The sequence below is a fragment of the Geospiza fortis genome, unplaced genomic scaffold, assembly GCF_000277835.1.
Source record: "Geospiza fortis unplaced genomic scaffold, GeoFor_1.0 scaffold50, whole genome shotgun sequence".
In the NCBI taxonomy this organism is placed as follows: domain Eukaryota; kingdom Metazoa; phylum Chordata; class Aves; order Passeriformes; family Thraupidae; genus Geospiza; species Geospiza fortis.
Window position 1 is genome coordinate 2,641,046 of NW_005054382.1, and position 18,188 is coordinate 2,659,233.

Here is an 18,188-nt window from a genome sequence, read left to right on the forward strand (position 1 = left end):
AGGTGTCCTTGTCCTGTGTTCATTGGTTGTTATCCCATCCAAGCAGGCATTTTAACACAAGCATAGCTATTTCACTACTATGTCTAAGCTTAATTAACAACAGAAATACAAACTATATCTTTATAGAAAAGTTACTTTAACACCATATATATAAAACCTATTTTAATATTTGCAAAAAGCCAATGTTATAGTATGTATCAATAACATGTAATAGTAACCTTTCCCAAATGAACTTAGGAAAATGGCTGCAAAGATAAGATATTTCTTAGCATTGTGATTAAAGCTGAACTAGAGCTAAACTAGCATGCGAAGAGCATGACACTTTAGTATAGGAAGTTTAGTCATGTATTTATTTTTGCTTCAATTTCTCCTAGGAGTAGGGATTGTTTTATGTAATTTATTATCCTTGTCAGTGCCCCTTAGTGTTAGAAAAGAGTATCTTTACGTGAGATAAATCAATGTGTTCAGATATGAGAGATGGTTCCTAAAGCAGCTGAGTTTTGCAAGATACCTTCTCCATAACTCAAAGTCATGTTAGACTGCACAGGCACAGGTATGCCAGCTTGTGACCATTTCCAGAGGAATGGAATGTAGTTAAAGCAACTGGGATCAGAAGTTTTTGCTTTTATGGCCACTGTCTCCTTTGTGTGAAGACCGCTGTGTTTTTTGCCACTTTTAAGACATTTCTGCATGGCTGGCCAGACAGGTCATCTCTAGTCTATAATATAGAAGAAATTAGCTTGCAGATAAATTCGTTGTAGTGTTGTGAGATTCACAAGAATTTCAGCATGTTTTCTTTCTCCCCATTGTTACCTACTCATCGTCACAAAGTCAGAAGTCAAAAATGTACTCTTTCTTTCATTTGATTGCACGTGTTGCCTAGGAGATGGCTGTTACAAGAAAACTGATAAGAGTTCCATGCTGGAGTTTGCTTATGTGCATGCTGTCTTATATTTAAAACAGCTTCCTATTTCTTCTGCATCCAAGCAAATAACACAAATTCCATTAAACATCAGTCCTCTCTAGATTGGTCTATGTTATGCCTTAAATGCAGGAATTAATCTTCTTAGGCTATAACCTGGCAATCTTTGTAAGCCTATTTTCTGCTTCTGTGTAGTGGAAACTTGCTTTCTTGTCATTCTCACTTTCCATCTGATTTTGGGAACAAAGAGGGAAGGGAAAATACTCTCTTGCCCCTGTGTTCAGTATTTGAAATTTGTTGCAAAACTAAAGAGATTAAGGATATTATTGGATTAGAATACCCTATAGATGCTTCATGAGCAAATCTTGGACATAAGTAAAATAGCTCCTCATTGAGAATTAACTAACCATAAATACAGTAAATAAGATTTGTCATATGCTTGAAAGCCAACATTTTAATTTAACAGCAAGAAAAATTTTGGCAAGAACATAACAAACATACTAACCCAGAGTCTGACTTCTATTATTCCCTTGATTGATTTGTGAATTGCCCATCCACATGGTTGCTTGTTGTTTGTGGTTAGAATAATCCAGAATCAGAGTAATTTCAGCATTCAACATCAGGAGTTTTTTGTGAGTTTTCATTTTGATTTCTGTAGTGGCTACCGCATTTCAAAATGCCACGGGCAGCATTAACAATGATTTTTTTTTTCCTTGAGAAATTAACCAAGGAATGCTCCCAAGCTGAAAGATCCATGATTTGATTTTAATGTTGTACAGGAATTACACACAAATGCAATGTATTTTTGGTGCTTACTTATGAGTTGCCCCTGACCCAGAACATTTGGTTATAAAGTAAGAAATAAACCCAAAAACCGAGAAACCACATGCCAAACAATTAATCCCGAGAGTTTTCCAATTTCCCTTTCAATAATATGGCTTTTGTTTTCTGACTGTTACACACTTGCAATTGCATAGAGAGCCTGTAGTAAGTCGAGAGGTATGTTTTGAAAATGCTGGGAATGTAGAGGTTCTGTTTGGTGATTTTAGAGGTGCATACAGCAGTTAGACCATTTATAAAAATTAGTCTCTTCCTATGCCTAAAAGCGGATTTTCAAATCTGTTTGTAGATGATAAGGATTTGTTGCATACGTAAACTGTCATGTCTATAAAGTTCCAATTATTTTGCTTTGAATGTAAATAATAAGGTGTCATAAATGGAATAGAATTTCACACAAAGAAAAGGTGCATAGAATTTTCCATTATAATAACACAATTTCTAGCTCCTGTATTCCAATTTTCTTCTTACTTAAGAAGAGAAACATTAACAACCCTGGTTTTATTATTCTACATACTGGCAATAGTTACACTATGTACCATCTTGGACTCAGTTCTGCAGCTCTTGTTCTGAGTAGCTGTAATTCATTCATGTAGCCTTGTTGTGAGTTGCCTAATTGAGCTCTTGAGAGTGGAATTTTTCAGAACATCTTAATTTGGACAGGGCGGTTTCTGGTCTCTGAATTCTGCTGGTATATTATCTCTGAGACACAATCCTGCTCTTGAATACTGGCATTTACACTTCTAATGGAGGAAGAGGAACGGTGATTGTGGTTGCTATTATTTTTAACTTTTTTTCTTTTTTATTGGCAACAGACCTTAATGGAGATTACAATTTTCACACCATGACCATTGCTCTTTTTAAAACCAGGAACTATGTTAACTAAAAATACAGAAGCAATTAAGCCAATCTTCTCCTCTCAAACTTTATTGCATTCATTATGGACATCTCTGGCATGAAGTAGATACTGCTAATGATTGTTGCTGCTCCTATTATGTGTTTATGTACATCTTTGTATTGATACTAATTTCTTTCACAAGACTGCTGAGAATTATATAACCAACAAAATTTTTGTGTCTTAAAATGGTTCTCTCAGAGGCTCCTGACCTTGACTTATTCCTTTTTACCCCCTTTGATAATAATAATAAGAAAATCATTGTTCTGACTTAAGGTTTGTTGAGGTAGTGTTAACCTTCATCAAGATTTTTTTTCGTACCTAGGGGAAAACCATCCTCTATTTTTAATCACTGTTTTTTGCTTCCTTTGCTTCAATAACTGGTGAAGAATGTATCATATGTGGCTCTTTTTTTTGTTTTGATGGCTGAAAACTTTTTTGAACTTTCTTTTTTAAGCAATATTTTGTTTCTTGAAGGGTTGCATACCTGTTGACAGTGTCAATTGTTGCAGTCTCCATGTATGCTTTCTGTTCTTGTGCAGCTTTTAATAATGTTTTTATTTTTCTTATAATGAATACCATATTCAGTAGTAGTTTGGTAGTATATATGATGCTGCATTTTGGAAAAAACTTTTATCTAAGCATACATTGCTCGTTCTCATGTACTTTTCCCAGCTATTGTTACATATAATAGCTGGTTTCTTGTTAAAATGTATTCTTACTTTACTTCTCTCCCTCTTTAGAGAAAGAGGAAGAAAAGTATGACATATGACATGTGACATATTTTTGTAAAAGTCATCAAATAAGTACTAATAGACTGTATCTCATGAAGCAAGTTTATTTCTAGCTCTTGAATGATTTCATTTGGGCACTGTGGGAAGAGATAGGATAGAACTGAGTTACAGGCTGTGGCACGTGCCCATAAAATGCCATGATGGCACAAAGGTGCACAGGGGGGCACAAAGGAGCACAGGGGGGCACAGAGAGGCTGTCTCCACCTGACCTCGGGGGAAGAGGTACCACGCAGCAGAGCCCTACAGAGAGGAGCCTGGCAGAAGCTGACAGGTGAGCAGCACATGATCACTCCATAGAAGGACATTTAGAAAGTGTTGCTGTGAAAATTAGCATGTAAGGAAATGCTGTGCCTTGAAAAAGTGTATAAAACCAGCTCATTTTTTTGAAGAAAGAATTCAGATTCCCTCCCAGTCCGAGTCCATGCTTCAGTCTTTACAGGGCACCATTTATGGGTTAGCACTCCAAACATTGCTTTTCTCTCTACTGCTTGTTTTTGGATTGCCTCTGCCTGTGTGTGGTTCTTTTGGATAAATTTCACATGCAGCTTGTCTCAGGGTAATGCAAGGCATTTAAGAGGAAAGCCCACTTTACTTACTATTTGTCAGTCCAGTCTTTTTGTCTAACATCCATGTGAATGTGCTCATGACCTTTGTCATTATATAATATGGGCAGAGTTAGAGTGTCTCATTTTTCCAGCTCATTAATGTGTGCTCTCTGACCTGCTGTAATAGGGCCCCGTGTCACCTTTGCTCTCCACAGGATGGGCTCGTGCTAACCCTTTGCAGCAGCCCTGTGCTCGCACGTGCTGCACTCACTGGCTTTGCTGCCAGGCTGCTCAGCCCTGGGCATGGATTATCAGCTGTGCATAAATATGAGTTCACTCAGGTTCTTTTCCCACAGTACCAGTGTCACTGTATACAGAAAATAGCCTGTTTATGTCAGGGCATCTTTTGGAACATTGTGTCTTCAAAATTATCTTCTGCTTTAATTGCTCCTTTTGTATGCAATGTAAGCTTAAACAGAGTACCTATTCAAAGTAATAGAATATACCTTTATTTGATTACTGACCAGTAATAAGCGGGATTATATTTTTTGGATTGGGATGTTTTATGAGTTTGACACTGGTACTGGTCATTTGGGAACATTTCTAAGCGAGAGGAAAAAAATCGTACTAGTACTAGAAGAATTAAGTGAAAGATAATGTGTGTTTAATGAAAAAATAGGATTATAGTGTATCAGAAGGTTTGAAGTATGAGAAATTAATGGTTTAAGGCGGAGCATGAATATACTGATACATATTTCATTTGAATAAATTGTTCTATGGTAAAGATATTTTTCTTTGCTTGTTTTGTAATTTACATATAGGAACCTCCTTTGACCTGTCTCTCCAGGGCAGAAGAGTATACTCATGCATGCCTGTAAAGTGATATAACCTTGGATAAAGTCAGCATTCTGCTACAAGATCATTATTACAAAAAATTGCACCATGTGAAATGGTGGATCTTTTCATGCTAGGACTGAGTCTTCTCTATAGCATTATATTATTACTGGACTAACAAAGTGTTCTTTGCTTTATGGCTCAGGGGAGATGGAGCCATAAAGAGCTTATCACAATGTAATAAATTTCTAGTCTTTAAAAATTAAAAACAGTGTTTCATGGGGAACATGTCTCAGGAAAATGAAAGTATTTGGGCCACTAAGGTATTGTAGTCTATCTAATTGCTATTCTGCTGCCTAATAACTTTCACTGTTATTATTGTTGTAGATCATATTTTTATTATATTTACCCTTTTACCATTTTTAATTTAAATGTTTTCGTTTTTCATGGATGAAGGTATCTAGCAGTAAAGAGCAAGAAGTAGTGTTGCTGTTCTGGTTTTGTGTGTTCTAAAATGTCAAATGTTTTATGTGTCAGTTGATTGCAAATTCTAGAGTATTGCAAAATTTAATTCCTTGGAATGTTTGATTCAGAGTTCATTTTGCCTAGTTTACTGTTTATCGTGGCTTTGTCTTTTCCAAATTAGAAATGAACTATTCCCCTTTATTTTGCAGCTTGTTTTAAAGGATAGATAATGAGTATATGGATTTAACAGTAACAAGAGAAAATTCTCAGTTGTTAGGCTACAAAAAAACCCTGAGATGTGATCTGATTTTCCTAGAAATTATTCTCACTACCATCTTGAAATTCTCATGTTATCTGAGTCATCTTGACTTGGCAGCTGATTTGATAGTGCATATAAATAACTTTTCCCAAACCCCATGTTCTTTATGCCATTCTTTTTCTTAGAGGAGAGTGTCATATAAGTACATAATTCAGAAAGATTGTATTATGACTGGTTACAAAGTGCCCTACCTAGGTGATGTAGGATATCAAATGTGTAATATGGAGTACCTTACAGGTACTGAACTTTCCATGGGTAAAAGTAAAGGAATTGGTTACAATATACTGTAGTTCTGTTTATATAACAATCCTTTCCTTCAATCCATAAGAAAGTGGTATTGATAATGTAAACCCAGAAGCATAAATCATATATTCAAAAAAATAATTTACAATTATCTATGATTACAGCTATTGTATAACTGTACTTAATGGCAGTCTAATTCTGGAAAATGTATTACCCACTTTAATTATCTATAGTGGAGCCTTGGAAACAATTTCAGACTACCAAAGAAATTATTTTTTCACAGAATAATGATGATGATGATGCAATTTAATTGCTTTAGTATTGACAGTGTAAATGCTTCCTATTTCCAGTTCAAGAGCTACTTAAGCTCCTCTGTGAGTCCAGTGTAGGGAGTTAAAATCTCAAGAGACATGCTAGGTTTTGTATAATTAATAATTAGGATAGAGAGTACTGAGAAGAAGAAATCCCTCTCCTAAAGAAAACAGCTTTTTTTTTTTTTGTTTAATTTCAATTTTATTTGTTAGTGGAAAAATTTTTAAGTTGTATAGAATATGAGTTCATGACAGAAATAAGGAGAGCCTGACAGCCCTGTAGCAATACCACCATGGTCTGTGTCAACACAAGGACAAAATCTCCAATCTCTTTGCTTATGACAAGGTCAATGACTAAAGCAACACTTTGTATTAGAAAGTGTAGACAGTAGCTGTAGTCACCAGTGTGTAGTTCTCTTTTCTCTGATTGCAATGTTCTATAATTGGATTCTTTTATAAATAGTTAGATTTGCTTTTCAGAAAATAGAAGGAAAAAAAGGTATTTCTACTTGTTGATTACCAGGTTTGCATTTTTGTGCAAAATTTGTAATCTCTTTGAAAATACTACCCAGAGGTTGCTAGAAAGATGTGGCCTAGAGTGTGTGCAGCTCTTGCAGACAAGAAAGGTCTTTGGGTGACCAGCTGTTCTATTATTATTGAACTTGTACACCTCATAGTTATTTTTTCCTTACATTTAGGAAACATGTAAGTTACCCTGTTTAACTGGTTATGCAGCTCTAACTATATGCCTAGGATGTATTCCAACAGTTTAAAACATAGTGGGTCAAAAAGTATAGGACTTTTTATCTAAAAGTCATTAACTGACTCGGCTCAGTTGAATGTATTCAGCAAATAAATCAGACGCTTTTCCTTTTGTGGGAGAAAGGGTACTGGATTTTTTTCCTTCTTTGTTTTTTAGATAGAGTGAAGGAAGTTTAGGCTATTTTTGTAAATAAAGTAAAAACAAATATCTTCTATCTGCTTATTGAGCATATAAATTCCCAGTCTGTCTTTTGCAAGCAATGTTACAATAAAACTAAGAACACCCCAGTGTAGTAACTCCTGTGTCAGGCTTATTAAATTTCAGCCACTGGAGAGTGAAGCTGTTTGTGTCTCAAGATGTCAACTTTGACCTCAGCTTACAGAACTGAGGCAGGATTGAAAGAAAGTGGAATGACTTCTAGTCCAATTCTCAGTATCTCTTTTTATTTTTATCGCATTACTCATATGGAAGAATGAAATGATGGACTGAAATTTCTTGCACTCTTTGAGTCTCTGAACACATTTTTTTCATTTTGTAGGATACACAGCAGTGTTTCTTGTAACTCTAAGCTGTCACACTCAAAAGAGAGTCATAAGGTAATATTTCCATTATGCCCAGAACCACTCTCTAGCAAAAGAAGATTCAGCCTCTCCCCTTTGAGATACCTAAAAATATAACCCTTATAGCTACTATCAGAGAGTCTCCTTCCAGGTTTCCATTTCTCCTGTAGTCCTCATGTGAATTGGGTTCACTGACATGTTAGTGAGATTCTCTCTGAACCTTTTTGTAATTACAGTATTCTTTCAGGATTGTACTGTATATAAGTTTTATGTCTTCTTATAAAACATCTCTGATACTGTTTTATTATTTTTCCCATTTTAAACAAGAGATAGTGTATTTAGGTTAAATGCATTTTGATGTTCAAAGACCTTATGCTTCTTTAAAGTTTTCATAATGTGCTAAAATAATACAAGGTCAGTTTGACTCAAGCATGGGAGTTAAAGTTTCTTGATCATCTCCTCTTTGCCAAGAAAGGGACACTCTCAGAAAAGCTTTAAAAGCTAAAATATTTTACTTGAAAGTGAGCGCTGGATCCAGTACTTCAGCCTTTAGGTACCTGACATGTGCCAAACTTTTAAATGTTGTCTGTGTCACTTCTACTACAATAAAATAATTGTGTGCAGTTGTTAAGATCTCATTATTGAGAGAAGCCTCTATCCAAATTAAGGTGCAAGCAGGATCATACACCCAAATCAATAGTATGGATTTTGTTTAACAGTAAAATGTGAGGTAGAAATATTAAAAAAAGAGAGGAGGGAGGGACAGACAGACTGACAGACAGATTAAGCAGAATATTGTCACCACCCATGGATCCCGCATCATCCCATTGGTCCTTCTTCACCCTGGGCTTCTTGGTGGTGAGGGTCCTGAAGTTGTTGAAAAATTTTCACTATTTATACATTTTAGCAAACAAAGGAATTGGTGTTCATTGGTACATAGTTCTCTTACTCTATTGGTTAAATAATTCCCTCACTTCTAATGTTAATTAATCCCGTGCCCAGTCTTTCTGAGTTTTGAGTCAGGGGGTTTCTTGAGTCAGTGGGTTCTGATCTCCCCCTGCCAGATTTAGTCTGAGCTGATTATAGCAGTGTTGCTCAGTTGGTTTTCCTTGTCCATAATCAGTGATATATTCTTGTCCCCCAGCTTTTTTTACCTCCCTCTAGTTTGAGATAACATTTAGACAACAGTACCACCTTTATCTTTTCTCAAGTTCCTGTCAGGTGGCTTAATTTACAGTCCAAGTTCCAGGAATCAATGCAGGCATATTTGGGGTAGACACCTTCAGTGGTTGCAGATGAGCGTTTGCTTCTTTACACAATTTGACGCAATGGGCAAAGTCCTTCAGTGGTAACAGTGTTTCAGGCAGGCAACCATAATTTTTAAATCCTTACAGCAGCATAGAGGTTGATGAAGTTTTTTGCAGATGAATGTCCCTGGGGTGGTTTCAAACTGAGGTGATTTGAAATCCTTTCACAGGTATTTTGCATCAGATATTTAATTTTGAAATGTTTCTTCCATGTCTTGCTTGAACTGTAGTTGGTGCTATTTGCTATTGTTTTTCAGACTTCCTAATCAATCTGCATCCACCATATTAAGTAGAGATTTTATATGATCGGAGGTAGAAATTTTGGGCAATAATTTTCATGACAGAAGGCGAACTTAAAATATTCTGATAAGATTTTCCAGTTAATGAAAGTTAACTCGGTCTATTTTTAGTTATATAATAACTAAACTAGTTGTAGTTCTATCTGTAGAACTGTAGTTAGAATTAATAAATAACCAGTGAAAGTTCTAGTATTACTAGGTAATACTAGTATTATACTAGTAATTTCTACTACGAAATACTAGTATTACTAGGTAGACTAAAGCAGGTAATCAGAGAGGCTAAAGCTTTTCAGCAAAATTTCAGATACATACTGGGAGGAAAACTATGCAGATCTTCAGCACCAGGACTGAGGATTAGTGTGTAAATACCCATGAAGAAAACGAATGCTGTTAAAAATCTGTTATTGTGTACTAAACTCTGTAAGTGGCAGTTTGTTGGGGAATATTGTTGCAAAGACCTAGTACTGATGAGTATGACTGCACTTGAGTGACTGGCCTGATTTCCTGTGAATAGACATTCTTTTTGCCATATGAGGTGTTCTCAGTGCACAGCATCTGCCAGCCTGTGGTTCAGGTTCTGGAGTACAAATGGTATTTTAGCTCAGAAACACGAAAGCATTGTGTGTTGGATGGGGCTATGAGCAACCTGATCTAGTGAAAGGTGTCCCTGCTCCTGTCAGGGAGATTGGAATAGGTTGTATTTGAAGGGTCCCTTTCAACCCAATCCATTCTATGGTTTATATATCTATCTCTCACTGGGTTCAAGAGGGCTTAGTTAAAAGTTTCTATGGCCAAGTATTATTTCTGACAATCTTAAGCAAGTTTAAGATCTTCTAAAGCAAATTGCACTCTCCTAGTACTTCTGTGCTTTTACCAATGATGTTGGGGAAAAAAAAGACCATCATTCGTGAAGGGTAGTCTTTCTCTGGGCTACAGGCTGTATTTGATCTAAGACTCAGTTGGAACTTGCCTCTGGCTTACTGCTGAGTCTGGAGGCAGGACAACTCTTGCTGTTGTGTGAGGCCTTTGAATATTCTGTGAGACTATCCCTCTATTCTGATCCTCAGTCCCACATGGGAGGTGAGGGCTGTGGTCACATATCTTCAGAGAAGCCTATGGCTCACCTCTGTGGAAGTTCCCTGTTATGTTGTGTTGGAAGTTCCTTTTATTGGTATCTATATGATGGGTTTGAATTTTCTTCTACAGTTATCAAACAAACAGTCATTGCAGCTCATAAAACATAATTTTCAGTTCGCTGTATCATACTTGCCTCATGAATCTCAAAGATTTGATTCTTTTTTGTGTATTTTAGTTAGTTTAGTTATTATAGTTAGTATAAGAAGTGCCTGGTATACAACTATTAAAGAATTATTGTGACCAGGTCTTCTGCAGTATTTCTGTCACTTTGCTCTTGTACGTAGATAGTCTGTGGAGACCCTGGGGGGGCATTCCCTGGTGTAGGGAGACACAAGAAGCTTCCCTCAAAAATCTGTTAGACCCCATTGGCTCCTTCCCCTATTCCGATCTCTGTTCCTACGTCCCAGAGCCACGCCCCCCCCTTCCCTGATTGGCCCTTGTCTTTGTACTTGAGAAAGCTGGATCCTCCCTGTGTGTCTATCTGGGACTTGAACATCTCACCACATGGCTGAATAAACATCTGCGGATATTATGCAAAGGCCCTTTTTGCTTCCTTACCCTGGACTATGCTAGCAGCAATTCAGCTTCCTACAACAGTCAGCCATGATGAAATGTCCTCACTCTTGGAAAACCAAGCCATTTGATGATGCTTGGTTTTCTGCTCTTTGTGTTATCACTGCAGAGAAATCACTCCATCAACAGATTTACCTCAAAACTTTTAGGCACTCTTGAGTGGACAGAAGAGATTGTCTTTATTAAGCTGTAGTTCTCTATGCTTTCTCTGTGGTAGTAATGTTTGACACATTGCCACCATTAAATTTAGAACATTGTCCAAAGCCACAGTAGAAATGTAATGTGGTTTTTTTTCCTATTGAAGTCACTCTGTCTTTTAAAATGTTTCCACTATTGAGGAAACAGACTTTTTGACAGTATTACAGAAAGTGATTTAGAAACATGTAGCACTGAAAGTCAAACATCTTGAATTTGCAGCTTGATCAAGTCTTTATATATATATATATATATGTATATATAATCTCTGACAATATATGCATATATTCTTAGAAAGATGAAAGTGTTTTGAGAATAAGGAAATTGGTATTAGGAGAGACCTGTGATGTGCTGAAGAGAATTTTCCCTGTGGCCTCATGTTGTGTTTCTTTTTGAGGAAGAAATAAAGTTTCCTGACCCTTTTCCCCCTTTCACAACTTTTTTTTTTTTTTTTCCATTTCTGCTCTTTTAGGTTGTGGGTTAAACAGAACAGCTCTGGGATATCTGTTTAAGGGAGGTTATGTTTCTTATAGATAGCTCTTCCCAGAGAAAGTATGTATTTGTATTTGGCTTTGTGTGGCAAGGTTTTGGTAGCAGAAGAGTTGTGTGGAAGGGTGGGATACAAGGATGGCTTCTGTGAGAAGATGCCAGAAGCTTCCCTGATGTCTGACAGAGCCAATGCCAGTCAGATCCAAGAAAGACCTGCCTCTGGCCAAGGCTGAACTCATTAGTGACAGTGAAAGCACTTCTGGGATAACAGATTTAAGAAGGCGAAGAACACCTGCTGAATAACAGCAGCCAGGGCAGAAGAGCTAGAATATGTGAGAGAAACAGGCCTGCAGGCGTCGAGGTTGGTGAAGAAGGAGGGGGAGGACATGCTCCAGGTGCTGGAGGAGTCCTGCTCCTGCAGAGGAAGGAGCAGCAGAGATGCGCGATGAACTGACCACAGCCCTCCTTCTCTTTCACCTGTGCTGCTGCAGGAGAGGAGGTAGAGAAGTTCGGACTAAAGCTAAGCCCAGGAAGATGGGACAGGTGTAAAGGAAGATTTTTTAAAATTTGGTGTTATTTCTTATTCCCCTGCTCAGATATAATTTCCCCAAATTGTGTCTGTTTTGCCTGTGATGGTAACTGGTGGGTCATCACTCCCTGCCCTCATCTCAACCCATGAATCTTTTGTTATATTTTCATTCCCTTGTCCAACTGAGGAGGAGGAGAATGACAGAGTAGCTTGGGACTTGGCTGAGTACCTGGCCCAACCAGGCCCAACTCACCAGACTCTTAATTAAGAAGATACAATTAGCTATTCTTCTGCTGACTTTGATAACACAGTGACCCTTCTAGTTTCATCTACCTTGTGGGGCGTGGTTTTACACAAGTGCCTTGGAGCATCTAATTTCAAAACAACTTTTTTAACCTTGTTTTGCATTTGTTGGGCCACTGGACTGCTGCTCTATGTTTTCAGCAACATCTCGAGAAGAGGAGGTACCCCCTTGGTGAAAGGCTAACTTCCCTGTGAATATGCTGTAAGCTGATAGGGTGTTCAGAGCTGGTAATTGCTCCTCTGGTTGAGAACATTGCTTGTATAAATTTCCATGGTATAGTAAATGATAGTGTAGCTGTTGCTTGACTTGAGTCTCCCCATACACATTTTAAGAAGCTGCGTCTCTGTAAACTGTAGATTTCCACACAACAGACAGGGTTTTGCAGGCATCATATCAACTGATGTTTGCATAGTTCTGTCTTTAATGGTTAAGAGCCTAAGAAAGCATATCAGGCAGTTTCTATGAATCAATAGCTTTTCTATTTTTAAACTAATGAGATGCTGTCACATAGTTGATGCTTAATAAGTACATTTTTAGAATATTTTGTATTAAGCCATGTATATTGCCTTTATATTTCAAAGTTTGATTCCCTCATGCTCTGGAATTGAAATACAGACTTTCTTTACGTTTTCATGTGTTGTTTTGCATTGGTGCCAGAGTATTGTTTACAGCTCCACATCGAAAAAGTTTGCATGCTTTATTTGTGAACTATTTCTTTCACTTCACTGTGGCATTAAAAAAGAAGGATAAGGTGTATATATGAATACAAGATAGCATTAAGATATGTCTGCTGTATTAATGTAAACTAAAAGCCTTCTGAATTTGTTCAGAAGTTTCTTCCTCTCCCCATAGAAGTACCATGTTTCTCTGCATATAAAATGAGAAATTGGCTTCCTCTGTAGCTGCCGTTGAAAAATTCTCCTAGTAATATAAGCCCACAGGGGGAAATACATGATACTCATTTGGGAACAGTCTCATGCAGCTGCTGTTGTTTGAGAATCAAATTTACTTCCTTTTTAAACCTGTTAGCAGTAACTTGAATTCATGGTAGCATCTCAGAGAAGGGCAAACAGACTGACAGCACTGAATTAGCCAGTAGCAACATGTTTCTCTGGACTTAGTAATCACAATGCAACATGTTTGTCTACCTTGGAGTGTACTTATATTAGCATTCAGGTACAAGGGAAAATAAGAAGTAGGTTTGCAAAAATTAAAGCTCCAGAACAGTCTTATACCTGCTCCTTACTAAAATGAATAATGGATATTTTCAGTGAGTTTTTCTAAGTGCTAATCAAAAATGTAATGGTTTACAAATGATTACTCAGTTAAATTGGAAGCAGTAATTTTAATTTTCAGCAATTTTTTTTCCTGTGTCTTTAGAAGTTATGGTTTATCAATCTTGTAAAATGGTTTACTAAATAACTTGTTCTTTGTAAGTAGCTTATGATTTTGAAGTAGCCATTATTTGGTGCTTGATGTTTATTTTAATAGATACTTCACCTTCCGTTAACTTCCAGGGAGCAGTAAGATGAATTTAAATGGTACTGGTATGAGAGTGGAAAGGTACAAGACATGAATATGACAGCAGCATTTCCCTTGGTTTGGTGGTCTAGACTGCCTTTAGGTTCAGTTTGCCTGGTTGGGTACATCAGCCTTGACATTAAGGCATGGCTCAAATGTTTCACTTGAGCATGTGTGAAACCAGCACTTATTTCCTCCTGTGGCAGTGAAGTGGGTATGTCTAAGATGATAAGTTTAGATTTCATTTTTCTTCCTAAACAAGTTCATGGGAGGAATGGGGGAATACAGTAAAGAATGGAACATTCCTTTTCCTTGTGTACTTTCAATGCAAAGCATTTTGAACCACATTCCTTTAAGGAGCCCTTAAGTCAAGAGGCTCCAGGTTGATTTGTATTCATTGGCTAGTACTCATCCTGAGTTTCATTCTTTAAAGGACACTTTCGCCTGTAAAACACAGTTCTATACATACACCATATAAAAGTAAATATATGAAAATAAAGGCCTGTATGCTTTATATATATATATATATATATATGTACAAGCATATAAATTGTTTATCTGTATACAAGTGTATATATGCACGTAACATAATAGCATAAAAAATGTCAGGGTGTGTTAGAAAAACAGCCTTCGGGCCTTAGGATGGATTGAAGGACTGAGTTTTGTTTTCTGAGCTAGTGCTCTAACAGTTAGGCTATTATGCAAAAGGTAATTTCTGTTGCCTGCCTTCCTCATTCCTACTTTTGCTGGGCTGCTGTATGTGGTTTTGAGTTCAGCTGTAAAACTGCTGGTTTTTTTTTTCCTTTTAGCCATCGTAGGTGACCACAGTCATGCATTTTTAAACTAGCTTTCATAGTAATGAAAGTGTGAATGGAAGAATATTGATGGGGAAGTGCAAAACTGACCTTTTGACACAAACTACAAGACTGCTATAGATGGTTTATTTAGAAAAATGGGTTATTCAAACAAAGAACTCAAAACTAGTGATTAAGATGAGCAATGGCTAAAAGGAGGTTTCATGCCCACTAATCTCATCTACTTGATAAACTAGAGATTATTTTAGAATAACAATAACATAATATTCAGTTAGAAGATGCATAACCTTCTAAAAAAATTAAGTTCTGTATTCATGAAGTTACAATTTTCTGTCTTAAGCTGTTTTTATGTGTAAGTGATAAACATGAGGCTTAGATACTGTTTTGATGTTTGCTGTACCCCCAGCCTAGGTAGATCTGCACATCTAATTGTGATTCTGCAGTGATTCAAGCAGATCATGCACTCCATATATTCACTGTGGTGTGTTTCCCAGTGACCTGCAGGTCTTCCTGAATACATGTCAGCACATTTTTGTGCCAGATCACAAATTGAGTGATCCAGTGCCTCTGTCATTTTGGTCGCTTTATTTGTATTTATTGTGGCTGGCTTTTACACACTCTAAACAACACCAGTGGAGCTGACTATGCTTTTATATTGAAGAAGGGTCACTATAAAAATGACTAGAAGATGATATGTGACTAGGGAATGAATATTACTCATTCCCAGTGAAATGTAGCAAGCAGATGGACAGTACATTGTGCTGATAATGTCCACATAAAAGATATTTCAAGAGATGAGAGCTAAAGATAAAAAGAGTATTTTGAAAACTTACGCATTTACTCAAAATTGCAGGAGCTAAAAAGTCTTGCTTTTCCTTTCCGTTATTAGAACAGGCCACTACCACATATGTCCTGTTGTGTTCTCAGTTTGTATTCCTGATGGAGGCTAGCAGCTGGGGCTGGATTCACTTGCTGAAATGTGTCAGTGTGAAACACTTGGGATGCTGTAGGGCGTCATCTGGCTGCTTATGCCATGAAGTGTGAGTCGTGGCCAAATTACCTTTTTAATGTTAGATGTGTGTGGGTGTCTTGGGCATACCAGAGTAAATACCAGTAGGTGCTTGTAATTAGGCACTTGAGTTGGACTTCTAATTCTTCTTGCTTGTGTCATTTGATCAATGGGTTTTATTTGTGTGTGGGAGCTAGATATAGTTTGTTTTGTATAATAGATTTATAGCAGTATGAAATTATGCTTCACTGATATATTTAGACTCTGATCAATCCTTTGAACTGTGAGTAGCTTCTTTCTTGTTACAATGGTGAAAAAGCTAGCTTGCCTTTTTTTTTTGAGATTTCTCCTTTCCAATACGAATAAGAAATCTTGAGGTTATATCATTATTTAGTATTCATGTAATGCTCTTTCATTATATAGGGAAACATATAGATCTTCTTTTGTCTTCAATCAAAAGAAACATGTCCTTATCTGTTATACATGCATGTAGAAATTCAGCTTTATCAGCAGTAATCTTCTCAGATTCCAGTTGGATTTTACACTGTATGTGTACATAATTTTTTTCCTCAAATTTCAGATTTTATTTGTGTGCTGTAGTGAAACATATCTATTTCAGCAAGTAAAATGTCAACATCCATGCTTTTGTCATCTACTCATGAAAATTAAAATCATGTTGATTTTTTTAAGGAAAATAAATAAAATTTAATTCACAAGTCAGCTATGTAATATTAAAAATGCAGGACACTATTAAAGTAGTATATTTAGCAATAAAGTTGAGACTTTCAGTTCAAATAGATTAACGTGTAATTATTGTAGAGACCCATTGGAAAATTTTCATATTCTAGAATTTTTTGTTTCCTTGCTTTGTTTTAATTCTGCTTATCTTGTACTATTTAATAGGATGAGGATTGATTTTCAGTTTCAAATTTAAACTTAGGTTAAGAATTTTATGTCCTTCACCTGGTGAGTCTGAAATACAGGAGAAAAACTAGTTTATAAAAAAAAGGCAAGTGAGAGCTGAGAATTTAAAAAAATTGTATTCTTAATTTACATTCCTAGCTTGCAGAGAGTACCAGCTGGCATTTTCAAGCAAAATTGAGGAATTTTTGTTATTGCTGTCTTTTCTTTTCTCCTTTCTTGTATCAGCCAGCTTAGCACTTTTCAGAGCCCATTTGTCTGTGTTTCTGTTGTGATACCTTTATGTGTGTTTGAGGGATATCCAAGATCCCTTGTATTTTTTTCCCTTATGTGTAGGTGTTTGAGGAGCATTTACAAAGAGTAGTACAGGGTTTTTTGCCTCTATTTTTAAGGTAAGAGGTGTTTGTGAACCCCTTGGTGCTCTGTTAAACATTCCAGACGAGTATTTTGGGTCTTCATCTGATCTTTTGGCCCAATATCCCCTCTAGTTACTGGGAGGAGGCATGGACTAGAGCACTCTGACAGCTGGCAGAGAATCTGTTCTGCACTGCTGTGGGTTCACACAATGGTGAAATGGCCCCTGTGTTTCTCATTTGCTTTCAGATGAGACTCATCTGCTGATCTCAGGATGACATTACTGTGGTGAAGTAGGGAGTGTTTGTCAGACTTCAGGGAAGGTCTTGGCGTCTGTTGTAGTCATGGGCTCTGTGCTTCTTTCTTCAGTCTGTGTTCTTCATAGTATCTTTGTTAAAGCTTAACGTTTAATCACTCCTACATAACTAATATGAATTCAGAAATTGACACAATATCCACATGAATAATTTCACTATTTTATTATCTCCATTAAAAATATTTTACTCGGCAAAGGACATGTTGATAAGTGAAGTCCCTAGTTTCCGTAAATAAATCTCATAAGAGCAACTTGTTTCTTTGCTTGCTTTTGCCTTTTATTTCTAAAATGATGATAATAGACATATCTTTAGAGATACAGAAGGCAGAGACATGCATGAGAAGGAAATTAAAGGTTAACAGAAGTAGCTGACTTTACAGAGGAGACTTCCTAAAAAGGTAAATACTCTGGTAGAAAAGACAGTGTTTGAGATCTTTGCTGAAATGAAGACAAGTGTTGGAAGTACATGTCATCCCCATATTAGTGTTAAATTTAGTGTTAAAGACCTTCTTTTTCAAAAATTTGTAGGGGGAGGAGGGAAGGAAAGGATGAATTGTTTGTTTGTATTTGAAAAAATAGCTTTAATCCTAAAACCACCTTTGAGATATAAGCTGATCGTATCACTGCCAAAATTCAGTCTGAAGTTTGATCTTGTCTGAAATCCACGGGAAATACAGCTGAGTGTGTTTTGCTTGAGTAATCTCTTATAAATGGAATGGTGCCAGCAGCTCTGTAATAGTGACCATAATGTCTTTGAAGACACTTAGAAGCTTCCTCTCAAAGACACTCTTAAATAATTAAATCTTTTTTCTTTTTTCAATTTACATGGAATATGTAATGGCATCCCCCTAAAGTACCAGATTTCTTCCCTTCCCTTCCCTTCCCTTCCCTTCCCTTCCCTTCCCTTCCCTTCCCTTCCCTTCCCTTCCCT

General features: G+C 36.8%; 1 protein-coding gene across 1 annotated transcript in view; it reads left to right on the plus strand.

Annotated features, from left to right (window-relative positions):
• Positions 1-531: 531 nt before the first annotated feature.
• PUDP (pseudouridine 5'-phosphatase) overlaps positions 532-18,188 on the plus strand; it is a 58,556-nt gene continuing 40,899 nt past the window's right edge. The window contains exons 1-2 of the mRNA XM_031060418.1: positions 532-553; positions 3,600-3,719. Coding sequence (XP_030916278.1) covers positions 532-553; positions 3,600-3,719 — 142 coding nt within the window. The remainder of the gene's footprint in view (positions 554-3,599; positions 3,720-18,188) is intronic.